The sequence below is a fragment of the Penicillium cataractarum genome (genome assembly GCF_028827025.1).
Source record: "Penicillium cataractarum strain IBT 29864 chromosome Unknown utg000008l, whole genome shotgun sequence".
NCBI lineage: Eukaryota > Fungi > Ascomycota > Eurotiomycetes > Eurotiales > Aspergillaceae > Penicillium > Penicillium cataractarum.
In genome coordinates, this window is record NW_026622744.1 from 4,153,110 (window position 1) to 4,178,675 (window position 25,566).

The following is a 25,566-nucleotide window of genomic DNA, read 5'->3' on the forward strand; positions in this document are numbered from 1 at the left end:
GATTGCTATTACTGATTGTCTTCGAAGGGAGTTTTACATTGGGATCCATGTATGCCTTCGTCGGTGTATGACAGTCTATTCAGTAGTCTCCAACAGGCTGAGACTAAGGCATTGAATTATCAGGATCCCTCGTGGGGATTTGTTATTTTTCCATGATCATTGAAATGAAATGTAAGAATTCCTAGTCCACCCGGCGGGCTAAATATTCCAAGTGGCCGTTAATCTCAAGCATCCATGCTAGCACGCAGGGTGGACTAGGAATTCTTACATTTCAAGATATAACAATGGCGAGAATGTCTAGTCCGCATTGTGTTTACTAATTCTTGCGAGTAAATGATGGCATCGCACTCCTGCCCCACCACTGATCTACACCGGGAGGTCCGCTACTGGAAAGAAAGGCCCACACCATCAGAGTTCAGGCACTGCTGGATCTCGTGGCTGCGCAGGAATTACTTCCGATACCAATAACCAAATTTAATTAATTAAACCCTGAAATACAGATGATCAGATGCGGGGAAATAGATACCGAGGTTGAAAGATGGTTAATTTCCGGGGTTGTCCTGCTAACGGGTCCAGCTGCACGTGGCCACGGAACCATAAATCTAAACCGACGACATTGCCCTAATACATGCCCCAATATACGGTATTCTACAAAGGAAATCCAAGTCGAATCAAATTTTAATATGATTACCTCAAGATACATCGATCTACACACAGGATCTAATTTGAATCGAACGTAAATAATAAAATAAAAAAATCGTATCATTAAAACGCATTAATTCATATCTCAGGTCGTATATCCTTCGATCATTGAATTTACACATGAAAGTCATATAAAGCCCAAACGCCTAAAGTCAGTCAATCAAGACTGACTTACAGCGAGTTGAGAATACCCTCAAGAAGCGGGAAAAGGCCCGCAACATCACTAATTAGAGTTGAGGTCTCATTGACGAATTTTTCGCTCAATAAGTCCTCAGCGTTGGTCAGAAGACCAGAGATCTTCTTGATTGAAGCGGGCGTAATGAGAGATTTGATCTCCGGAAGACTGTTGTCAACTTCGGTGAGCAGGTCCTTGAGGGACTTGACCATATCCGGAGTGAGCAGCTCGCCAGCCTCGGTAATCAAGTCGCTTGTTCCTTCGACGAACGTGGGAGTGAGAAGTTCGGTACCATTACCCAACAAATAAGTCAAGTTGTTCAGAGTCGTCTTGTTCAGGAAGTCGTCGTTGATGGTGGGGACCACTGGGACAAGAGCATTCAGGAGGTCAGACAGGCCACCGAGGACATATGGTGAGAGCAGATCATGGGCTCCAGTAACCAACTCGTCGGTACTGTTGATGAATGATGGAGTCAACAGATCACTAGCGCTGCTCAATAGACTGTTGATCTCCTTGACGCTGGCAGGAGTGAGGAGGCTGTTGGCATTGGTGAGAAGCGATCCAATGGCGTCGATGGTAGACTTGGTGAGAAGTGACTTAATCGACGGCAGCAGAGGAGTGACTTCGTTGAGAATACTCTTCAGGCCACTGACAAGATCAGGGGTCAAGAGGTCGTTAGCATTCTCCACCAAACTCTTAGTAGAGTTAGCAAACTCTGGAGTCAAAAGATCTGATCCACTTGACAACAGAGTGCTGAGCTCGTTGAATGTCTCCGCCGTCAGGAAGCCCTTCAATTGAGGAAGGATAGGGACCACGGCATTGAGCAATGTCTTGAGGGCATTGGTGACGTCCGTGGTGAGGAGAGCAGATGCCCCAGACACGAGCGATTTGGTTTCCGTAACGAAATCCTTGGTCAAAAGGGCGTTGCCTTCACTCAACAGATTGTTAAGAGCATCGAATGTATCCTTGGTAAGGAACGACTCCAATTCTGGCATGAGTTTCACAACAGCAGTGAGCAAAGTCTTGAGAGCGTTGCTAACATCGGTAGTCAACAAGTTCGAAGCGGCATCAATCAAACTGTTCGTCTTATTGATAAACGCCTTGGTCAAAAGGGCGTTTCCATTGGTCAATAGACTTGTAAGAGCATCGAAGGTGTCCTTGGTGAGGAATGACTCCAATTCTGGCATGAGTTTCACGACAGCATTGAGCAGAGTCTTCAGGGCGTTCGAGACATCGGTAGTCAACAAGTTCGAAGCGGCATCAATTAAGCTGTTCGTCTTTGTAATAAACGCCTTGGTCAAAAGGGCGTTTCCATTGGTCAATAGACTTGTAAGAGCATCGAAGGTGTCCTTGGTGAGGAATGATTGCAATTCTGGAAGCAGAGGAACGACAGCGTTCAGAAGCTTCTTGAGGGCGTTGGTAACATCGGTCGTGAGGAGATCAGAGGCGGCATCAATTAAAGAAGATGTCTTGTTGGTAAAGTCCGAGGTCAGCAAGCTGCCAGCATTCGTAACGAGGCTTTCAATGGCATTGACGTTGTTCTTGCTCAAAAGTGTGTCTGCATTTTCAACCAAATCATTGACCTTGTCGATGTTATTAAGCAGCTTCTGAAGGTTGTTGAGGTTGTTGTCACTGAGTAAACTGTCGGCTTTGGAAAGGATGTTGCTGAGAGTTTGCGTGTTCTTCGTGCTTAACAAAGTGTTGGCATTGGTGAGGAGCGAAGCAATAGCCTGGGTGTTGTCGTCGGAAAGAAGAACACGAAGGTTGGTGTCGACGGGTGGAGCCAGCCCGGTAGACAAATACTCGAAGGTCTTCTCAATCTGAGAGAGCAGGCTAGGGTTGAGAAGACCAGTGATACCGTCAAGCAGATCGCCGAGATCTCCCAAAATGCCAGTCAAACTAGAAGAGCTGCTGCTGCCAGTCAAGCTGCTCAGGAGACTGTTGAGCGTGCTCTCGACATCGGAAGAAGAGCTCGAAGAGGAGGTAGTAGCGGACTTGGCACTCGAAGCAGTGGAAGCAGCAGAAGCGGTCGTGCCAGCAGCAGTGGCAGTGTTGGAAGCAGCCGTGTTACCAACAATGCTGTTCACAATGTTGGCAATGGTATCGGCGGAGGCAGTGCTGGCAGAATCAGCATTGTTGGTCTGCTCCTTGTTGCTAGCAGCTGCTGTATTGGCCGCTTCAGTAGTAGCAGCCTGAGTAGTAGCAGCAGGTTCATTGACAGCATTGACATTGGCCGTAGTAGCCGCGCTGGATGCCGTGTCGGCTGCCGCAGCGGCTGCGACAGTAGTATCAGCAGCAGCGGCTGCAGCACTGGACGAGGCGGCTGCAGGGGAAGCTCCCACGATATTAGACGCGGCGAGCAATGCAGTCGCAAGGACTGGAACGAAACGCATATTGTCGGCTATATAGGGGTTGTCGTTGGGTGCGCTTTATCGGTTCCCCCTTTTTATCGGAATTGGGCTTCGTCTCTCTTCTTTTAATGAATTGTCGGCTTTCAGAGGACTGAAATGGAGAAGAGCCGCGAGAGACAAAAAAGGAGGAGAGAGCCTGGGGAAGACAAAAAAAAAGCTCTTCTTTACCCCGGGGTCGCGCCAGGTCTTTATTTTGGTGAGGTGGTGATCGACCATCCGGGGTATCCTTTTAGGACATAATCCTCCACTCGGCCCACCATCGCACTAAGGAGAGCTTTCCTCGGACTATGGCACGTACCGGTGGGTGGATCGACACCGAGGTATGGGGACCGAGATGAGCCAACCCATGTGATGGGAGGAGAAAGGCAGGTTAGTTCCGGGATTATAATCGCTTGGACCCGCTAGTGCTCGTTACTGTGATTTACATTGGCAGACGAGAGATCTTCTCTCAAGAATAATAATAATAACGGGGGGGTGGTCTAGCTGGGGCTCGAGAGCGGGCAAAATCTTGACAACATTTAGCATTCTCGTCACGACTCTACACAGGGCCTCCCTCGGCACAATGCAGGGCCCTTGAAAGCTCCATCCACTTAGATCAGGGGAAAAGGCGCGAACCTCTTCACATGTTCTTAATTTTGAGGGCCCAGTTAATTAAATTTGCAATGTACGGGAGGGAACTCTTTTTGCCCATGGGGTTGCGGCGGTCCACTGAGTCTGCGCATCTGCGGGCTTTTTTGGCACTAGTCAATGGACTAATCCCTAACGAGGCGGGGATGAACTCCACATCGGCGGAGAGAGGACAGCAACTGTGAACAAACTGGGCAGGCTTAGGCAGGCTTGGAAATGAGGGGGTTCGGCCAGACCCCCAAAACGGCAGTGTTTCCTACCCCGGACAGCCCGACCCTCGGGCTAGTCTGCGGGGCTTTTCTGGCGGCCCGAGGATGATGATTGGATATAGAATACGTAGTGGAGATACCGATTATTCGACCTATGCGACTCTGCGCCGATCTTAGCTATGTTGGTTCATGCTGACCGAGGATGGCAATCGAGGGAGCCAACCCCGAGCGTTGCTTTTTTTCAAAGCCAGGAACAAAGTCGTGACTCGGGGTAGATTATGGTACATTGGTCAATTATCGTGACTTGCCCAGCCAAAATGTCTTTCCCCCTCACCATGATCTATGCGTCATCTTCCTCCCACATGAATCTTTTTCTTATGTTCCTGTCTACTCCCCCGGAAGGCTCAATTGATCGGCTAACGTTGACCCTTCGCCTCCGCCCGTGGCGCGCTAGCGTAGGCGTAAAAGTAAGACACAGGATGCTTTTCTTCGCCGTTCTCCGTCCTTTACCCCTTCGTTCATTGGTTCGTCTATTCCCCGAGAAGCTGCTCGTGATGTCCAACCAAGTGGACTCTGCTCATCCTTATTTCGTCTCGCTTCCATGGCCCTAGAATGGCGTCATGTGGGAGAGATCAGTATGTATGACATTTTACTACTCGTAGTTACCTAGCTAAATTTGGAAAAGTTGCAAAATCAGAGTCCAGACAGCTCGGAAAAAAAGGGGCTTCCGTTCATTAGCGAGGGGAAGAAAGAACACCAAAGAAGAGGAAATGTTAATAACCAAAAACATGCCACTAGAAAATTATCTGCTCGTGCGCCTGGCCCAAGCACCGACCATGCGAACCCATGAGCGCCACTGACTATTGCGGCTGTGATGGTTCTTCTACTCATCATGAACTTGGTCTCTCAAATTGGAGACAGTTTTAGGATTTACCCCAATGCTACCTATATCCAGCAGGAGAGTCTATAAAGCTTGAGTTGCCACGGTCGCAAGAAACCGGAAAATGGTGTGGAGGAAAGCCCCTTGAGGATGATCTAGAGACTAAAAAGACGAAGCAATTTCCTCCATGTTCAAGCGACCATGAATTAAGCTAAGCGGAAAAATCCTCCACTACTCAGCCGCTCCCAAGAATGCGCCCCCAACGCCCTTCATCGTAGACCCACCCGATTCTACCCTTGTAGTATAAACGACCAACATCAATTGATCAGATACGGCCAAACTGGTGTCTCAACATAAGACGTGAATATATTGACATCCATCAAAATTAGAGCGATATCTATGGGACGCTGATATCGAGATTTTCAGAGCATCGGGCGTGGACAACGCACATCCCTTGTGATGGCATGATTGGTGGCTTATGCAAGGCTATCACGACAGGAGGATGAGGATGCAGCTGGGTTTGCCTTGCCGATGCATCCCGCAGGTACCACACTCGATTTGCTTCTTTGTGTAATCAATACTATGCATATCAAGCATACATTGCTTTGTATCCTTATCTATGGATCTGAAAATGTGGATATAAAGCAATGTTGTTATTATTGAAATTGTTTTGCTTTTTTCGGTCGCACGGACGCGACTGATCATGTCGCGTCGGCGAGGCTGGCTTGAATCACATTCTAGGCCACTCTCTTGGTGATTTTAGGGTCATTGGCTACAGTATGACTCGCGACCGGTCGGAGCTTCTACTTAGCTTGCCCATAACACAAAGTGTACGTCATTTGCTTCATCGTGAAGCCGGTGGAAATCCAGCCACCCACGCATTTGGGACTAATCTCCTTGGGCCTGACGATCTAAATTTTCAACAGGGGAGATTCCGATCATCGTCATCTGGCTTTGTCCACCGCCAAGTTCTCACGATAACCCGGAGGCTTGAGCTAACAGAATTGCCTCGCAGCGCGCTAACAATAAGACACCGTTGACAGCATCAACGCATTGGCCATTTGTTTCTCCATCAGCGGCGTAAATGTCAACCTTAATGTTCTCCTCAGACTATTTATTGCTCATGTTCGAGTAGATGAGCGACCAACATCTGGCAAGTGGGTCGCGAAACAGTCTGTTCACAGTGCGGGATATCAACCTTAACCTTCATACACATGTTGAAAATAAACTACAATATAACCGAGGAGACTATCATCTATGAGATCATGTGTTGATGGAGTAGAATTAAACAATCAACCTTTGTTGATTACACATGACATGGCCTCAAGAATTTGGGGGTGATATGATGTCTTGGTCACTGTACAGCACGATCTGGCTTCAGGGGCGATTTGTAAAATGTAATAGTTTTTATGAGCGCATGATGTTCAATGGCAGATTTTCAATGATACGAGAGTGGAAAATATTGATTTCAGTCAACGAAATTACTGTCCTCGGAAATTGGAGGCAGTGCGTCCCTAGACCTGTGAGGCCGGAATATATATTCGTTTAGTAGGTCGTATGGTGGATTTCGGCAACTGCTGATAACTTTACAAGATACCACCGGTTTTGATACTAGAACTCTAGAACTTGACCGTGCGATAGAATATTGTGATCTAAAAACCACAAACGAAGCATAGTAGATCACTCCTAGCGACTGGGTCCTCTATTTACGGGTCGTTAGCTGCGCGCTCATAGTACGAAGCCCTGACTGGGCAGGCAAACCCACTGGAAAGAGCTACAGGGTTTATGTCATAGAGTGTGAGAAGATAAAACATTTTGAAACACCAGAATTTGAGAATAATACCTTCCCAAAGTCATACATGCCAATGGAGAGGACGACACATAAAAGCATGAGATAGGAACAAGTCCATAGAAAAAAGAGTATGTATTCCATGTGAACTTAGAACAGCAGTAGGATAAATTTAGAACGCCGATATAAATTCCCAGCATTTCAGAAGTGTACCCTTATGACGCAGCGTTTAAAGGATGATTTCCTATCTATAGTCTTTGGTAAGGACAACTTGCCTGGGCTCTCGACTTTCATCGACTCCGATTTAGGTATGTAGCATCTGAAGGTGTTCGATCAGTAACTGGAACGAAATACCATCCCTGGGATGCTGTAATGCCCTGAACCCCTTGATCATGATGTGGCCAATGGAAATATGGAATATCGTGTTGTGCTTCTCAGGAATTCCCAAATGTGGCGGTGACCCCGAGGAATGTAATCGATCTTTGCCACGAGGGTGATTCGTGAGCGCCCCGGGTAAATTGACAAAAAGGAACGAGTTTGGGTATCTCACCAATACTAAGCTTTATCTGAGAATCCTTAGTAGTTTGATGAAAGTGCAGGCATTTCATGGCGCACAAGGAAGCTTTTCAGGAAGAGTAGCTTTCGAGGGACGCCAAGTGCTTGAAAGGTTACAGATTGGAGGGATGAAAGTGAATTAACTTTGGTGCGTTAAGCCATTGCCTTTCGGAATTGAAGGATGGGTAGCAGTTGTGACTGGACTCGACGTGGTGTGTATGAGCTTGGTGGTACGCCGAATCACGCCATGCAACGTCTGCCATAGGATTTGACCGATATTGATTGAGCCACTATGCAGTTTGACTTAGGCAGTTCTAGGGCCTGAAAACCTCAACGGCTCCAATATTGAAGACATAGTCGACTATGACATATTGAAGGCAGAAGAACCCAGAAAATGTGAAAGAGACCACTGGGGTTTCGGATGCAAATGGTGGTCTCTAGATGAGCTAGCGGCAGCAAGTCAGTGAATATAAGTCCTTCCAAGCCAGTTGCTACTTGTGTGAATATTTCTGTCGCAGTAATTGCTCACCATTCTCGGAACATGTGTCTTCCATGGCACCGACCCGAAAAATGGCCATCTGTGCATCAAAAGAATCATGTCCTTGTATCCGTTGTCGGCACAACCCGCCATTTAACACTGCAAAGTCATTTGTGTCAAGAGACATATTTCTTCTCTGTCTGCTTCAAATTGGCCAGTGCTGCGAACAGCCTTGTAAGAGTATCCAACTGCCTGTCCATTTGCTCCTAACGGTGCAAGAAAAGCCCGACAAACCGCAAGCATCAAAATTATCAGCCATGAGGTATGTACCAATGGACAAGATAGTATGCATTCTGGTCTTCTCCACCTTGTGTAGCCTTTTATTATAGTAGGCGCCTGCCTTCCGCACGGGTTATGCTAATACGCCTTGTCGCTCTTGCCACGCAAGTCTGGCGATCGGGGTTCACCCTAAAATTTAACGAAGACGTTAGCTTGAGGGCTTCTCGTGATATTCGGAAATGCGGAACATGTCGGGGTAAGATGCTCACCTCTTGTTGCTCTTGTGGACGGTCTCCGGGGCCAAATTGTGCGATGAGGGATGACGAGGGGTCGTTTCCACCTCCAGAACGAGCCTTCTAGGCCTTTTGTCAGTCTTGTGCTTTCGAGTGTGTTTGGTGTTTGGTTGTGCTGGGGAGCTTGATAGATGGCGGCGACCTGGGGAGTGCAAAGTTAATTACACCACGGGATGGGGGTGGCAAGCTGCGGGGAAAGACGAAGTCGTTTAATCTTGTTGGTTGACGATGGGCTCTTGGCCTCTCCGCGATGGTGCCTCACTGGTGTCCCAACGAAGAGGCTGGCATCATGAAATCTTCACTGTCATGCCCACTGCGAGATTCAAGGTATGATACCATGATAATGCAGGCATTGCTTACTTCTCCCATCATTGCAACTATAAGAGGCATGGGAATTGCCGTTTCCCATTAGTACAAGAGTGGCTCTCATGATTGTAGATGATGACTCTTGAATATGGTACTTTTGACATCGCCTTGATCAAGAATTTTGTTAAGCTTGAAGATTTGGGATCCAAAGCTCTCACATCTTACTGAGATTTGTGCGAAGCATCACAGAGATGTGACGTAAAAATCATAAGTTTGAGACGTATCGGCAGCAGTACAATATCACTTCATTGGTTTTCGTCGATGGGCACTACACAGCACTACTGATACAGGCTACAAAAATCATACTTTAGTCAATGTCAGGATTAAGACCTGATATTCATTGTGGATAGCTTTGTGAGTAAGCTATGTGATGAAGGAACGCATGAGATTGTACCGAAAGATGGGCGAACGAATGCCAGGACGGCTGCTCCTAATGGGAGTCAGCCTCAGCCTCCTTATCCTTAATGATCTGGGCTAGGAGGATCATCAGGTTGAGACACTGCTGGAAGGAGAGGTCGGCAAAACCGGGGAGATCGGTGGCTGCACGGTCCAGGGCTGTATAAGTTAGCATTTCCTAGACCTCATGCAACATGACGGATAGATCCTTACCGGACTGGACCTCTGGCGAGCTCAGTCTGGCGGCTTGGTTGATACCCTCAACCGCGGTAATGGCAATCATTCTAACCAGCTGGTCAGGTCCTTCACGGCCACGGGCCAGCTCTCTCTACTGCACTGTCAGTGTAGGCTTTGGGATTCACCTGAAGGGACAATCTTACATTGCCTGCCTCCCGCATTGCGGCTCTGGCTTCTTCAAGGTGAGGGTCTTCCTCGGCCTCGGGTAGGCGGGTGGCAGAATGGCCAACGCTAATCTGACATTTTGTCAGTTTCTGGCTTCAGGCTAGACGGTGCTCATCAACTCACGGTGTAGCGAGATGGGGGTCTTGGGGCGGCCTCGGGAGAGGCAGGCAAGCGAGTCATTTCGTACGGGTTTGAGGTGGAAGGGGTCTCTGTTGCCAGAAGGATAACAAGAGGGTGGTCGAGTGATTCAAGAAAGGGTGGGGTGAAAGGGAGGGGTGGCAGTATTTATGGGTGAGCTGCCACGCAAAGTTCCATTTAGAGTCATTCTATACCTGTTTGATTGCTTCCATGGACCTTGTGATCTAGGCCACGGTGGAAAATTCTATGGCAAACATCTTGGTGCCTGAATTTCTACGGCACGTTTACCATTCTGTATCTATCCATCAGGGCTGCAACGATGAGCAACACCTCGACCTTCTTCTAACATCTCGAGCTTGGTTCGATTTTAGGCAGCCTCCCCGAAAATGAACCAGTTCCTCATTGACACGAAGTTCTAGAGGCTTCTGTGGCAATTCATCCTGCAATTTCATTTCCAGGTATGTACATAACATCTCTGCCTTACAGCAAGTACGACCCCCAGACTATGATTGATGTCTATCTGCAACAACAACATTTGGGGCCCTGTTATTCGAAATTTGTGATCATGACAACCAGAGCTTCACAGAAAAGTCCTGCCAGTTCCATGCAAGGCTGTCAATTTCGTCAAGTTGCACGGTCTCGTCCGACTGTTCTCGCTGCTGAAGGTGCGGTGCTACATTCTGGTTCTCCGCACTCAAAAGGCCGAGGCGGGAAGTTCTGGAATCAGCAGATGCCCCCAAGATTCGTCTGACGAACACGCAGATTAAGCCACACTTCATGCGAGGGGATGAGATTCTGCGCACGGAGAAACTCGTCCTAATCGACAGGTTTAACAATCCTGCAACCGTCGTGGCCGCGGGTCAGGTTCGTAGGGTCCCCACGCGGCTTTTGTTTCAATACCTGACCTGGTGGCTAGAGTACAGCTCAATGCACCCATTTCCAACGTGATGAAGCGAGCATCTATGGAAAATAAGAGATTTGGAACCAGACTAACACAATGAAATATATCATGACGTGAAACCGACCCATTTCCATCATAACCGATTTCCTGAGCTAAGGGTAACTAGAGGCTCGAGAGGAACGGGATACACAACACTTTTCACGAGATCAGGATCATATGTAGATGTATGAGAAGGCTGTCTTGGCTAACCTGAGCCCTCCAGACTTTTGGAAGCCTGAGTCCCGATATTCTTTGAGTACAGATTAGGCGTGAGCTTGATGGAAGATCTTGGGGAATCATGAATTGTTTATTAAGTGTAATGACTATCGGAACATTTAAAATCAATACAGTTCCCAAAAGAGCTTGAACTAGATCGAGGTACGATGTTCATTTTGTATAACGAGCCAGATCGTCCACTGGAAGCATTAGATGGCACGGGCTGTGGCTGAAATACCGATCTATCGTAGAAGTGTGGCTGGTGCCAGAGGGCCCACCGACTAAGCCCCAGAATCCTCCACAACCACACTCTCAAAATGCCCCTTATTCGTTCCTCCAACAACCGGCCAGGTGTATGCGGTATCATCTGAAGCGAGAGCCGTTCGAGTAAGGCTAGGCTGCTAGCTGGACTGAGATATGCTCGAGGTCAATGACCAACGCTTCTCCGGTGCCAGCTCGTTCGATGCAGCTCCATGAGTGCGTGCTGTGGGGTGAGAGGTTGAGACATCGAGAGCTCGACCTATCACGGAGTAACCTGTACTGATATCCATCGAAACACCCCAAGGACGGGTACATCCCATGGCAGCCCTCATGCAGGACCAGAAGGCCCAGGGGGAATGGTCAGCCAGCAGTTGCTTTCCTTGGCTTTGTTGAGGACATTCGAGATAAACGGTTTGTCATATGCATTATCGTCGCACATGGATTACTTGAGGATACCTAAGTGAATGATTGAATGTCAGCATTGAACTGCAGATGCTGACAAGGAAATGAGCATCATGGAGGAGAGGGGCACCGCTGTTGGTTGATCAACCTGGTATGGCTTGGCATCCCAGTTGAGGGTTTCCGGAAGGTCTAGAGGAAACATCCTTTTGTGGGCACCGTTGTCTGGTGGAATATCTTGTCATTCTGCTTCGTGGCTTCTCTGCTTGGCCCGAATACTTCTCGGCGGGCCCCGAGGCGAACGTGGAGGAGGAGACATGGTCGAGGCCGAAGGTATGCACTGGCATCAAGAACGACTTGTGAGCATTGAGGTCAGGTATGTCGAGCCCTAGTTGACTGATATGTGCTTGATTGTTTTCATGTCAACAAGTGTGCTAGACTCTAGAATTTGCTGTCAGCTTGTGGAGAGGAAGGAAGGAAGCAGGATGATGCCAAATAGATGACATCACAAGATCGCACCTCTCCAGTGAATCACCAGGGAAGGAACGCCTCACAAGTTACAGCTCAGTGTACGCATCTCTTGCCAAGATCGAACAGGGGTGTTGACCTAGTGGTACATCCCTTGGATAATTCCCACTTAAAATAGTGCGAGAGTGAGTCTTCCCAAAAACCGTTAGGAGGGAGGAGACTCCACCCTGGTTCGATCTCCGCCTCTGGCGGATCATGATGTCTTTTTTTTCTCTTCTGCCCACTCTCCTCTATGGCATCTTCATGTTGTTGGTCCTTTTGGGGACCTCCGGGGATTTTGTGGGCACTCTGATAGGTCGTGGCCCTGTTCACTTTGAATTGATCATGCGGACAACATCACTGTACATCATCTGAGTCGCAGATATTACTGGGCCACTGGGCTTTTGATGTCATATACTTTGTGATGCACATGACCAGCACATTTTGTCAGATTTCTGCTAACCATCTCATAAGGGCTGTCCACGTCAAGTCAATACATGAGTGACATAGCTCCTAGCAAGAGTCTTTTCTTGACTTAGAAATGGATTTGTTAGATATTGGTATAGACATATCAAACTGGGCTTTCGGAGGAATGAAATAGGAGAGAAACTTGACCTGCATCATTATTAAATCTATCTGTCTGGAAAGCTTTCTATCAATCTCAACTCTACAAAAGAACAGCAACAACAAGGAAAACAAAAGATTCGAAAGCACCAGCCATGCTTGTCTTAGACGTCCTTCTTCGCACCCTCAACTTGCAGCTGAGGCAGCGCATCCTGGACCTTGAACTTAGCCGAGAACGGATTAGGATCCGTCTGGTTCAGATTCCCGAGTGTATGATTGACCTCCCGATGCTTCGCCTCATCCGCGCGTACATACAACAGCAGCGATCGAATACACCGCTGGCCCTCGGGCATTTGCCAGTATTTGATAGCCATCTGGGGAGCTTGCAGTTTCTCCCATTGCGGGAGATGGCCATTGTCGAGATCAGTGATTGCTTTTGAGTAGGTGATCACAGCTTCCTCTTCGAGATATCCGACGAATCGATGGCAGATTTGTGGGGAGATCATATAAGCGAGAGAGAAGCCGCTGAAGAATACGCATTGTGCGCCGAGGACCATGAGTCGCATTAGAGGCCCTGGCTCTGCCAGTTTGAGGAAGGTGAGTAGGTGCATGCGCTCATTGTAGGCCTCTTCTAGAAGTGTTTCGATCCTGAACCAACTCTGTTAGTCACAGTGATATTCAAGTCAATGGTGGCACTCACCACCCGTGATCCCTCTTCATCTTTCGCAGGCTCTTAAGGTGACGGAGCATCCCAGCTGCCATTCCAGGGACGCCGGCGACACTTTCCAGGAAAATAAATCGTGTAATCCACTTCTCCTCCGACATGGCGTATGTCTTTGTGTTCGATCCGACGGAAGACTGTGACTTATATCCTGTGACAAGGTCCATGCCCCATCGTAGGAACCGAACAGAGCCAAGTGCTACCTTATCTTGCCAGGTGTGTGCTTTGTGATGGGCTGTTCGGACGGCGAGGATCTCTTCTCGGGTATATCTAGAGCAATGGGAAAGAGGTTGTTAGCGAGGTTGCTGCACGAGTTGAAACATCGTGGGTAACCATATGCTCACATAGGATGAGTCCATGATGACTTGTTGGCGAGTTTTGTGTTTGTAGTATGTTGTCGATTCGCGACCATGAGAACTTTTGGTGAGATGACATGGCTGTTACGGAGGACAGCATGTTGAAGAGGGCGCATATGACTGAGTATAACAGGATTCATTTTGATTTATTTGTAAACAGGCCGACGGTGTAGAAGATTTGTTTTATTGTTTAGGTAAACACGTCGATAACTGCCGTGATGATATCTATTGCTGGTCACAAATCTCAGGGAAATGGTCTCGTTCTTATTTCCTGCTCATTTTTGACTTCGATTCACACAAGCTGAATGAGTCACTTGATTCTCGTGGTGGTTCTCGTTCCTACATAGCAGAACCTAGACTGCAGGTGATGCTATTATGTTATGTTGAGGATCGCATCGGGATCCTTCCCGGTTGTTCTGGATTATACACTGTAAACCCGATAATCACCTCAACAAACGTTCCCAAAAAAACAACGATGAGTCTGAATTATCACAATTGAGCGCCTTGTTGAACTTAATCCTTCTCCGATTCTATCCGAGACCAAGGGGATATACCGGGCCGGCTCGCTAGAGATAGAAGCTCTTGTATGATTTGACTCACCGAGATTCAATATTCATGTGATCTAGAATGTCTAAAGACCCTTTGATGCAGCATAATAAGCAAGGAAACAAGTCGATCGGATCCCGAAAAAAGTTCGTTGGGAGGCTTGTGAAGCTCTAGATCTTGATAAGAGCAGGGCTTGTGATGGGATGGGGGTTTCTGGTTGTCCTTGCCGGGCGTCGCTGACCATGTGAACTGTCGTCTAGTATATCTTGTCTTTATTAAAACTCATAGATCAATAATATACAAACAAATCGACGAGGTAGGCATGCAAAGGGGTATTTGATACAATATTGGATCAGTCATCCATTGGTGGTGTATATCCATCGAACACTTCCGCTTCAAATGCCCCACAAAGCTCGTGCCAGCTCAGCCATCCACCATCGATGTCTGCCCAAGCTCCAGTAGCGTTGACGCCCTCGGTAACGGAAGAATTCGTAGACAGCGTATGAGAGGGGACCCATGTGCGGCCATCTGCGAACGCAATGGCCCGCCCAGACTGCAGAGCGGGAACCATCGCTTCGAAAAGAGGCCGGACGTAAGGGAAGAACCATAATTGAGTCCACAGTTTGTCAATATAGTCCTTTCCTCCGGTAGAATGGAAGAGTCCGTAGACGTTCTTAGTCACGACGTTTGTTTCGAGACGGAGCTCTGTGACGTTCGGTATAGCGCCGACGGCGGGTTCAACCAATCGGAGAATCCGAGCGATCGAGGACGCGAGGTTGGAGGGTAGGTATATCTTGTAGGGGGTGAAGTTGGGAGTCTCGGGAATATTTTGACTGACGGTCGCAAAGGTCGTGGTCCCGTTTACTTCCGTTGTCTCGTTGTATGTGAGCATTTCGAGAATATGGTCGGATCCGGCTCGCGTTTGGAAGAGCCCCGATCGGTAATCGATGCCGATATGGTATTCAGTTTTTTGATCTGGGGTCACGTTGGGTAGGACCTTTTCCACGTCATATGTTGGGAATGCGACGTTTAGGTCGACCTCGCCATGGAAATACTCTCGCAGTTCATTCATAGAGCGGGCATACTCTTGGACACCCCAGACATCGCTCATGTACATTTGGTCAGAGTCACTGAAGTCGTGGTTGGGGTCATAGTGCTGGGCGATTCGGTCAAGCGTGGCGGCAAACATCAGTCGCATGTCTTTCGCTGGGCCCATGATGGTGCCAGAATTAAGCCATCGAGGCAGGTTATGGTGTAGTTGCCCATCGTCCGGTCCAAAGGCTCCACGAGGAATTCCAATATCCTGCGGGACTGCCCAACAACCAACACGTCCCCAATCAACAGGGTAGCACACCTTTTCGGGCCCAAACAAGATCGTTTGTCGAGGCGCCTCGTCTCCTGTGAGCGATTCAGTAGAGTTGCCTCCAGCTCGCAAAGCAAGTCTGGCACTGGCAGCTTTGGTAATGTCAAAATAACGCTCGATGAGAACGTCGGGCGGTATTTGGAACACGACGTCGTAGCCGTCGATCATAAGAACGAGATCATCATCGGAAGAAGGAGGCAAACTGTCCAGGTATTGCATGACAGTGCGAACTTTGGCCAAATGTGTCTTGGACGCGTCCAGGTCGCCTTCTTTCATCCAGCCATTCAACACCGAAACTGGGTATCCCAAAGCTATCGCAGAGGCGAGGGCGCGACATAGTCGAAAATGATAGCCACTAGCTGGGAGTAGCAGATGGAATTTAGAGACAGGCCCCGATATTTTGTCGGCATTTTTCGATACTGAAATCGGGTCGCTGCGAGACGTTGCTGTTGGGTATTGAATGAGTGTGATGAATGCGATTACGAACAAGCTGCCTAGGCCCGCCCACTGCCAGCGACTCAAGCGATTTGACAGATTTGAAAATTGCATGATCTCGCTTCCCCCCACCCAACGGTGCGTCCTTTTCTCTTCACTTTTTGGGCTACTCTGTCACTGAAAGAGCCCCCGAGAGGGCTAGGAGCCAGGAGGGTGAGAAGTCAGCGCCAACTACCGTCGGGTTCCGAGTACCGCTAGTTTCTTGAGACAAGTTGGAGACTGATGGAATTCATGTTTGACTAGTAGGAATTCATACATATACACGGCAGCTCATGCACATCGACCAGGAAAAGCAAATGACCGGTAATTGGACCCTCAGGCCAAGCCTACTAGTCCCCACCAGGCTGGTAATTTATGCTATCAATAATGGCTTTGACCGCAAGCTTCCGGTCATGAAACTACTGCAAGTGGGAGATGCCGTTGTACAGATGATGGCCCCTCTGTGGCGGATTGTCTACGTATGCCTTCTAAGCCATCCAACGTTGCCCCCTTTTTTTGACGTGTGATGGACAACCAAACTGAGATAGACCTCGCGCCCCCAGACGCCACGGGGTGCCATGGGAGAGAAAGATACGCTTCCGTTAAGGGTCCATCGTGGGTCTGTCCAATGATGCGGCTGATGGCGTGCTTGGCACTAGAGATTCCACTGCTGACACCCAATGCGAAGCCGCAACGACTGGGCTCGCTTTACGACCGTGTCTTACATTTGTAAAGGTCGGTGGTATCGGTGGTATTTAAGTGGGTCAAATCGGACCTGTCGTATGCGAAAACGAGATACCCCGTACGGCGAGATACTCGGTATAGATACGATGAAAAACGCCCCGCCGATGTAATATGTACAGTATTTCGAGGGCTCGTTTGGTCGTGAATCAAGTTTCGAGTCACAGCATTAATGCATAAGTGCACTCCGCATGAATCGTCCCTCGTGCAAATATGATTAGATCAGTCTTGGTGAGCGTAGACAATCTCCCTTTTGCTTATCCGGTTTCCTCCCACACGACACTCTTTTTGCCCGCGTGCCGCCAGTCCTCGGAAGCAGTGAAATTGGCTGGCCACTATACCAACACCTAGAGTGCTCTCCAACGGAGCGTCCCCTGTTTATTTAAGATGCTCCGAAAAAGCGAAGAACAGCAGGAGGCAGAGCTGGCTCTGCTTTCCACCGAGGATGATTCGGCCTCCAACACCGATCTTGACGATCTTGAAGCCAATCGAAAAGACGAACCGATCACCAACGCCAACACAGAACCAGAATATCAGACACCGACGACGGTAAAATTCATATGGCTAACATGTTACTTCGGCTTCAGCATGGCGCTGACAATATACAACAAATTAATTCTTGGATCGGTAAGGTTTATCATGAATGGTGGCCATCATCACAACGACTGACTAGCCCAATAGTTCAAAGCACCTTGGCTCTTGACGTGCCTTCACACATCTTTTAGCGCTCTCGGCACATTCGCCATGTTAAAGATGGGATACTTCAAATTGTCCAAGTTGGGTCGTAAGGAACATTTGATACTGGTGGCATTCTCTGTTTTATTTACGACCAACATCGCCATGTCGAATTTGTCACTGTGCGTGTCCATTTGGAAGCTTTGCTACTCCAAAACTCCTCCAGATTCTGTACTAATAGCTACCGTCCCTGACAGGTCTCTTGTTTCGCTTGCCTTCTTCCAGATTATTCGCAATACCGTTCCTCTATTTACCGTTTTGATCTATCGTCTATGGTTCTCACGCACATATGCGACTGGCACATATCTATCATTGATCCCGATCGTCGCGGGTGCTGGAATGTGCACTGCGGGGGATTACCATTACTCCTTGATTGGTTTGATCGTCACGATCTCGGGTGTGGTTTTGGCAGCGGTGAAGGTATGGTATACGCTCTTTCCTTCTATTTTCCACTATTTACTGACCCTGGGGTTTCCTCGTGTTTCTCAAGACCGTCACTACAAACCGCCTTATGACTGGCTCCCTAGCACTCCCCTCCATGGAGCTTCTTTTCCGAATGGCACCTCTCGCTGCAGTTCAATCACTTATATTTGGCATCGTGGCAGGCGAATTGCCTATTCTTTCGCAAGCCATGTCTGAGCGCACGGCCGATGGATCAGTTCTCCGTACCATGTGCACCGTTGCGTTCATTCTTGGGAATGGGCTGCTTGCCCTTGTGTTGAACATCGCTTCATTCCAAACGAACAAGATCGCTGGTGCACTTACGATTACGGTGGCTGGAAATCTGAAACAGGCCATCACGCTAGCCTTGGGAATCATCGTATTTGGGGATTTCGCTATCAATCTGCTTAACGGGATGGGAATTTTCCTTGTTCTTGCTGGGTGTGCATTCTTTAGCAAGGTTGAGCTAGATTCGAAGAGGCGCGCGGCTTCATCATCATGAAGGTCAGATAATCGTATAAAGAACATAATTAATATTTCCCTATTTCCGTCACTCACATCTGGCCTTTTCTCTGGCCAAGCTAACTTCGGTCTTACTGTACTGGTCACTTAAACTTACGATTAACTCGGATGTAAGCCCGATAAACCCGACCAGTCGATTCCCGAGTAGCCAAGGGTCCGCCGCCCGCTGGAACCTTCGCATTGTATCTCGTATTACCATAACAATATACGCACTTGAAAGTCTACATACCGAAGATTGCTTGCTTGGCCATCACTCAGTTTATGATCCAATGCCAAGGGCACCGCTAGGCTGCTACATTTAGAAGAGCCTGTTGGGTGGAGAGGAAGAATCCCGACCCTGCCGGACCACACCCCACTCCGCATGGAGGCGAGCAAACGAGCGGACACGAAACGACATTAGGTACAGTAAGTCTGCGGCTAAGAGGCTGGCGAGGACCCCCTAATAATAATGCTATTCTTGGCAAATGACCCTGTGAACCACGCGAGTCGTGCTGCACTCGGACCCTGTGTGGCAGTCCCAGGTGGCTGAGACATTCCACTGGAGCTGAAAGTTGTAAGAGAAAACGAAGTAGAAGTCCTATCATCTTTGATAATGTAGAGGACTAAGCGGAAATTAAAACTACGACAATATGCAACCCAGCATCTACAGTATCTTCGCATGTTTGTCCATTCTGGTCTTTGGCAGATAGCAATAATTTCGGGTGAGTCGGATCACTGCCGAGAGGCAGTGGAGTAATCATAGATCCATCTCAGGGTCCTAGGGTAATGATGTACTTCTTGGCTATCGCCCGGGAGTCTCCCAAATCTAGTGACCAACTTTTGTAGTTATGCACTCCATGAAAACTGGGTTCATAGCTAGTTAGTAGTGCATCATTATTGGATGAGAAATTTGTTTCGAAGTGTGACAAGACCCATATTTCCACTTATATATAGTCGTCATACATACTAATTATTGCCGTTGGTTTGTCAGGTAGGGCTGATCGAGTTTCCTGCCAAGGACCGAGCGAGATGCCCACTTTCCTCATTAAACAGGCTAAAATTGGGTACAAAAGTACGCAGTCTACGGAAGACTCGGTAGAATATTTGAACTTTTAGTCTCGGCCAATGATTATCACCATTAACACCTCGTGGGCGATGGCGTGTTAGGCCTCCCAAGAGGCCAAGCAGCGGAACTTGCCCACTCAACTGTGTTGTGCATCCCGCTCTCGTCGGTCGCATCAGCGCCGCCCGTATTCAGCCTTATCCCCGTAAACATCACTCCTTTCTGGCGTTCTCAATGGGTTATGTTGTATCGCATGGACTATCGCATTGGGTCTTGGCCAGAGAGGTCTAGCGTCAATCAGCACTAGTCTTTCCGTCATGCCAAGCTGAAAGACCGATAGGCCCGCATGATGGTTGGTACCCAGATGGGTCATCCCAGCGGGCCCCTGATTTTTGAGGCCGTCTAGCTATTAAGATTCTTCGCGTCTCATATTCAAGGAATAGGAAAAAAGCGCGCTTTTGATGTGAAGCTGGCTCAGCTTAGTTCATAGTAGAGAAAGAGAGACGGCCAACGATGGTGTCGATCCATAATATATGGTTCTCGTTCATGAACGTGATCTACTCGGAGAACAGAGTAAAATAGATTGACCCCGGCGAGGATCCGGACTGGAAATTAAATTAAATTACAAGGCCCGAAAACACGAATCCCTCAACAAAATCCACTTGTCGATACCGATGGTATTGTAACAATACGAGTACGAAAAAGGGTCTTGGGATGATCGCTACTCCTTCGAGTTGTCTTACAGTTCTATATTGGGTTTATGTTCGCAGCGTGCAGAAAAGCGGCCGCAACGCATTGCTTCGCAGAACTGGTCACGGAATATCTGACCTGGATGGCGCTATATTGCTTGACGCTTAGATCAATTCTCATAAGGACGCGTATACCTTTCTGTAGGCAATGCATCTCAATGAATCATTTCCCCTGGCCAGGCTTAGTAGGCCCTTTGTACGGTGGGGATTCCTGGAGGTCGAGCATTAACGATACTTGCTCGGCTATCACAGAGGGATTATGTATTAATTCTTTCGCATTCGAAATACAGTGTCGTATTTGGCAGTTAGTGGTATGTAATGAAGATTGTATACAGTATGCACAAGTAATAACACATATCTTTGCCTCAAGTACACCGGAGATCAGGTACTATGATTTCCCAATTGGACAATTTGCCCTCCGTGGCTTGGTTTCTATAGTACGATCAGTGCTGTGATTGATAGCACCTCCGTCCCCACTGGCCAAGTGTTACTTCGTGCTTTTCCAAGGCGATCCAACCGAAGTTTACGGGTAAGCAGGTCTTTCTTGCTCTCCTCACCGTATCTAGAACGCGGAGGCTAGTCTCTTGTTGCCCCGGGTGAAATTGGACTCTTGCAATTTCCCCTGAAGGTCCATATTTCTCTTCCGCAGTCTTCATTCTTTCAGCGTTGCGAAGGCTTGTTTTCGAGCGCTATTTTGCTCTCATAGCCATGCTCTCCACAGCAGAATCGACGTTTGGTTCCGAGACATATGCTTCGGCAGATGTCTCAACCTTACCGACAACGCCTGATCGAAGTGCATCGTGCAGCCCTGCACTAGATGAGAGCACAGACGAGCATGATAGCGCATCTAACGGAACCAAGACCACCTCAGAAGCCGACAGCGACTTGGAGACCAAAGTCCAACCCAAGACTATACGCAGCATTTGCTGTGTAGGAGCTGGATATGTCGGCGGTCCAACCGCTGCCGTCCTGGCACTCAAGAATCCATCGATCAAGGTGACGGTGGTTGATCGCGATGACCGTCGTATCCGAAGATGGAACTCTCGACATCTTCCAATCTATGAGCCGGGTCTTGCTGAGGTTGTGCGCATGGCACGAGACGGGTTGGGGGAGGCCTCCAAGTTTCAGAAGGCGAGCACGACGGGAGATTTACGGAAGCCAAACCTGTTCTTCTCAGCAGATGTATCTCGGTGTATCAGTGAAGCAGATGCCGTCTTGATTGCTGTCAACACACCCACAAAGATGCGCGGTACCGGTAAAGGCTGTGCCACCGATATGACAAGCTTCGAAGCTGTGGCGCAAGAAGTTGTTCGCCATGCAAGGGATGGCACTATCATTGTTGAGAAGAGCACAGTTCCCTGCAGAACAGCGCAGATGATCCAAGAAATGGTATGATCCGTCTCATTTAATTCAGTTCTCTCCACCGCTGTTCTCGAAATTTTATTGACATAGCCGTCGCGCTACATAGATTCGTATCCAAAGACCAGGTGCTCATTTTGAGATCCTTTCGAACCCCGAGTTTTTGGCTGCGGGAACTGCCGTACAGGACCTTCTCCGACCAGACCGTATTATCATCGGATCTGCGACCACTCCTGAAGGGCTCTCTGCCGCGGAGGCGCTTGCAAAAGTTTACGCATCATGGATTGACCGCTCGAGAATAATCACGACCAATGTATGGTCCTCAGAATTGGCTAAACTGGTCGCCAACTCTATGCTTGCTCAGCGTCTGAGCAGTATCAACAGTATATCTGCACTTTGCGAGGCAACGGGTGCTGAAATCAACGAAGTATCGGCCGCAATTGGCGCTGATACCCGTCTAGGATCCAAGTTCCTTCGTGCCGGTATCGGGTTCGGTGGCTCATGCTTCAAGAAGGATGTTCTCAGCCTGGTATACCTTGCCGAATCCCTCGGTCTGCAGGAAGTTGGCGAATACTGGCGCCAAGTTGTCGAGATGAACGAGTATCAACGAAACCGATTCACTTCACGAGTTATCAAGCGCTTGAACAGCACTCTTGTCACGAAAAAGATTTGCGTATTAGGATATGCCTTCAAGAAGAACACCTCGGACACACGTGAAGCACCGGCACTTGAGATCATCAAGACTCTCCTAGATGAGAATCCCCGTGAAATTGCAATCTTTGATCCCTGCTGTAACCCAGTGGTGATCGAAAACGAGATTCGTTCATTGCAAGATTATGGACCTCCTCTATTGAGTGATGATGGTGGATCCATCAAGGTGTACTCTGATGCATACGCAGCTTGCGCCGGCTCGAATGCCATTCTCCTCGTCACCGAATTCGACGAGTTCATGAACTTCTCTATTCCCTCAAGTGGCGCCTCGTCCAGCGTCAACTCACAAGGAAAGACAAAGTCGGCTGACTCTGAGATCAATGATTCTACGAAGCAGCACTTCAATGACGAGCCAGACTGCGCTGCCAACTGTCCGGATTGCCAATCGGGCACTGGGTATGGAGACTCCAGCGCTGATAACACCGACAACCTCCCAAAGAAGCAGCTAGATTGGGAGCGAATCTCCTCTGAAATGCAGTCTCCCAAGTGGCTCTTTGATGGGCGATGCGTTATTGATGTTCCCAAGATGGAGTCACTGGGCATTCGGGTTGAGGCGATTGGTTCCACTGGCTGGAGTGTCTAGGTAGCATAGCTGCTACTGGGTCGCGCCTTTCGTTTTTCGATCTTTACCGTGAATACATCTCGCTTCTTGTTTTTGGACATATATGTATTTATATTCAGAGATGCCCGTCTGGCTATCTAGGGATGCTGTTATTTCTTTGTATGTCCCTAGATGCCAAGTCTACTATATTCTACGGACCAGATATGTCGTGACGCTATAGAGCAATAATTATTAACAATTTGTTTAAGCATTCTATTGGTCAATTTCACTTACCCTTTGAAGCAAGGATAGAGATAATATGTTAATGTTCCTCATTTGGTAATATTATGAGGGTTCTACGGTGCTAAAAACGGTAGTTCTAAGCGCCACCTTGAACGAATTTACCCGAAGTTTAACCACCGAGTGTTGATGGCCTTTTCAAATACATCCGCGATAGAGAACAATAACAGGAGGGGCTATCATAGATTGTTTATTTCATGAATCAACTGTACAGAGGCTGAGGCTTGAAGATGATTATTTGTAGATTTTGTACTGATCTGGTACACCATACTCGGCTAACCTTTCGAACTGGGCTAATTGATCGCGGGGTTTACCCGAAAGCTTGGACCCGCTTTCTCGGCTTTGACATTTTTTTCGCCCCGGTATAGCTAGTAGTCCCGGGATAAAGGTGCGGAAAAATGTTCTCGAACGCACTTGAGCGATGAAAATTCTTTCATGCCCACAGTCAAACGGCCACTGAGAAAGCTTCACGTTATCTAGTGGAGCAGTGGGGGGTGATGGGGTGGCACGTGGGGGAACGAGGGGACTTTGGCGACTTAGCGAACAATTTTGTTCATTCACAGAGAGACTTGTTTTTCTTTTGAAGTGGCAGGGTTCTTGTTTATATCGCCAATCTTGTTAACATTAATTGACTAAAACCTGGTTGGAGTGTGTTCAAAAGAGACCTCACTCCAGTAGAGGCTTTTTTATTCGCACCGGACTTACCTTCTCAACAATGCGTCTACTTCCAGAACATATGAAGAAGCCGCCGCGATACATCTGGGCTTGTGTTTTGTGCTCGGTGAATGGACTTCTTTTTGGTATGGATACCGGCATTATCGGCCCAGCAACCGATATGAAAGTTTTCAAGGCGTCGTTTGGAGGTAGCCAGAATGCCACGATTCATGGACTTATCGTTTCGTCGATTCTCATCCCTGCAGCGCTGTCATCCTTCTTTGCGGGCTATCTTTCAGATAGACTTGGGCGGCCGAAAGGCATCAGCATTGGTGTCTTTGTTTTCGGCGTTGGGGCTGCGATCGAAGCAGGTGCTGTCAGCCTTGGAATGTTCATTGCCGGCAGGGTGGTTGAAGGTCTAGGGGAAGGCCTCTTCTTGGGTAATCTGGTGGTTTTGATTTGTGAAATCTCACCAACAAGCACTAGAGGGCCTTTAACAACTGGACCGCAGCTATTGATTACCCTCGGCTTGGTTGTTGGCTTCTTCACTTGCTACGGATCCTCCAACATCCAGTCGTCGCTGTCCTGGCGGACCCCATTCATTCTTCTGTCGTCACTTTCTATGATCCTTTGCGCTAGCACTTTCTTCTTTCTACCCGAGTCTCCTCGGTGGCTGACACTACATGGTCGCCATAAAGAGGCCGCTGAGACTTGGGACAAGTTAGAAGTGAGCCAAGCTGAGCGTGAAAAGGTTGAGCTACAGTCAGAGACGACAGAAGTTGTAGTACCTGTTGCAACTGTCAAAGAGAAGGCCGTTCATAAACTCCTTGACATATTCTCCAAGGACGTTCGTACCCGGACGGCTCTTGCTGTCTTTTTAATGGGTATGCAGCAGTTAAGTGGAATTGACGGCGTTCTCTACGTATGTGACAATCTTCTCAACTTTCTTCGGTTATTTCCCTACAACCGAATCAACTAACGATGATTCTAGTACGCTCCATTGTTATTCCAACAGGCTGGACTTGCTTCATCAGAGGCGAGCTTTTTCGCATCCGGTGTTTCAGCACTCGTGATTTTTGCGGCCACTATTCCCGGTCTGATTTATGCCGATGGCTGGGGGCGAAGGCATAGCATTATCTACGGAGGCGTGGGTCTTGGAGCTATAATGTTCCTCATTGGTGGACTCTACGCAGGTAACACTGTCCATGGAACTTTCGGCGCTGGTCGCTGGGTTGTTATTGTTTGCATTTACATCTTTGCCATCATCTACAGCTTGACCTGGGCAGTCGCCGTCAAGGTATATAGCGCGGAGATCCAGCCCCAAAGAACTCGGGCATCTGCTACCACCTTGGCACACTCTAGCAACTGGCTCTTCAACTTCTTAGTTGCTTTGACGACCCCTATCTTGTTGTCAAAGAGCAGCTTCGGTGCATATTTTCTGTTCGGTGGTTGCTCTCTCTTGACTTCATTTGTGGGTGCGCTATTTATGCACGAGACGAAAGGTCGATCCTTGGGCGAAATCGAGGAAGCTTTCAAACATAAGGCGACTGGTGGCAAGAATATTCTCAGCGCGCTGCGACGACCAATGATGAAATCCGCGGTTTGAATATGAATGACGAACATATTGAAAAGCCTTTTGGATATTGAATACGAGCGAGTTCTAACATGGATTGTGTAGTATTGAGAGTGAGATATTAAACTAGACTTGATAAAGCTTTGTTATA

The 25,566-nt window shown here is 48.3% G+C and overlaps 7 protein-coding genes across 7 annotated transcripts; 3 read left to right on the top strand and 4 right to left on the bottom strand.

Moving 5' to 3' along the window:
- Positions 1-873: 873 nt before the first annotated feature.
- Positions 874-3,270, bottom strand: N7496_010576 (uncharacterized protein; the record flags this gene model as incomplete). The annotated part of the gene is made up of 1 exon (XM_056703489.1): positions 874-3,270. The coding sequence occupies one exon, from the start codon at positions 3,268-3,270 to the stop codon at positions 874-876; it is 2,397 nt and encodes a 798-aa protein (XP_056552489.1).
- A 5,924-nt stretch (positions 3,271-9,194) lies between these two features.
- Positions 9,195-9,742, bottom strand: N7496_010577 (uncharacterized protein; the record flags this gene model as incomplete). Its single annotated transcript, XM_056703490.1, has 4 exons — positions 9,195-9,319; positions 9,374-9,488; positions 9,541-9,633; positions 9,686-9,742. 4 exons carry the CDS (start codon positions 9,740-9,742, stop codon positions 9,195-9,197), a joined length of 390 nt encoding a protein of 129 aa, XP_056552490.1.
- Positions 9,743-12,751: 3,009 nt separating this feature from the next.
- N7496_010578 (alternative oxidase) lies at positions 12,752-13,780 on the bottom strand (the record flags this gene model as incomplete). The annotated part of the gene is made up of 3 exons (XM_056703491.1): positions 12,752-13,235; positions 13,288-13,578; positions 13,653-13,780. 3 exons carry the CDS (start codon positions 13,778-13,780, stop codon positions 12,752-12,754), a joined length of 903 nt encoding a protein of 300 aa, XP_056552491.1.
- Positions 13,781-14,562: 782 nt separating this feature from the next.
- Positions 14,563-16,122, bottom strand: N7496_010579 (glycosyltransferase domain-containing protein; the record flags this gene model as incomplete). The annotated part of the gene is made up of 1 exon (XM_056703492.1): positions 14,563-16,122. The coding sequence occupies one exon, from the start codon at positions 16,120-16,122 to the stop codon at positions 14,563-14,565; it is 1,560 nt and encodes a 519-aa protein (XP_056552492.1).
- A 1,053-nt stretch (positions 16,123-17,175) lies between these two features.
- N7496_010580 (uncharacterized protein) lies at positions 17,176-18,466 on the top strand (the record flags this gene model as incomplete). Its single annotated transcript, XM_056703493.1, has 4 exons — positions 17,176-17,415; positions 17,470-17,645; positions 17,721-17,943; positions 18,014-18,466. 4 exons carry the CDS (start codon positions 17,176-17,178, stop codon positions 18,464-18,466), a joined length of 1,092 nt encoding a protein of 363 aa, XP_056552493.1.
- A 2,519-nt stretch (positions 18,467-20,985) lies between these two features.
- On the top strand, positions 20,986-22,930 carry N7496_010581 (UDP-glucose 6-dehydrogenase; the record flags this gene model as incomplete). Its single annotated transcript, XM_056703494.1, has 2 exons — positions 20,986-21,666; positions 21,746-22,930. 2 exons carry the CDS (start codon positions 20,986-20,988, stop codon positions 22,928-22,930), a joined length of 1,866 nt encoding a protein of 621 aa, XP_056552494.1.
- A 973-nt stretch (positions 22,931-23,903) lies between these two features.
- Positions 23,904-25,448, top strand: N7496_010582 (putative MFS sugar transporter; the record flags this gene model as incomplete). The annotated part of the gene is made up of 2 exons (XM_056703495.1): positions 23,904-24,764; positions 24,834-25,448. The coding sequence occupies 2 exons, from the start codon at positions 23,904-23,906 to the stop codon at positions 25,446-25,448; spliced, it is 1,476 nt and encodes a 491-aa protein (XP_056552495.1).
- Positions 25,449-25,566: the final 118 nt, after the last annotated feature.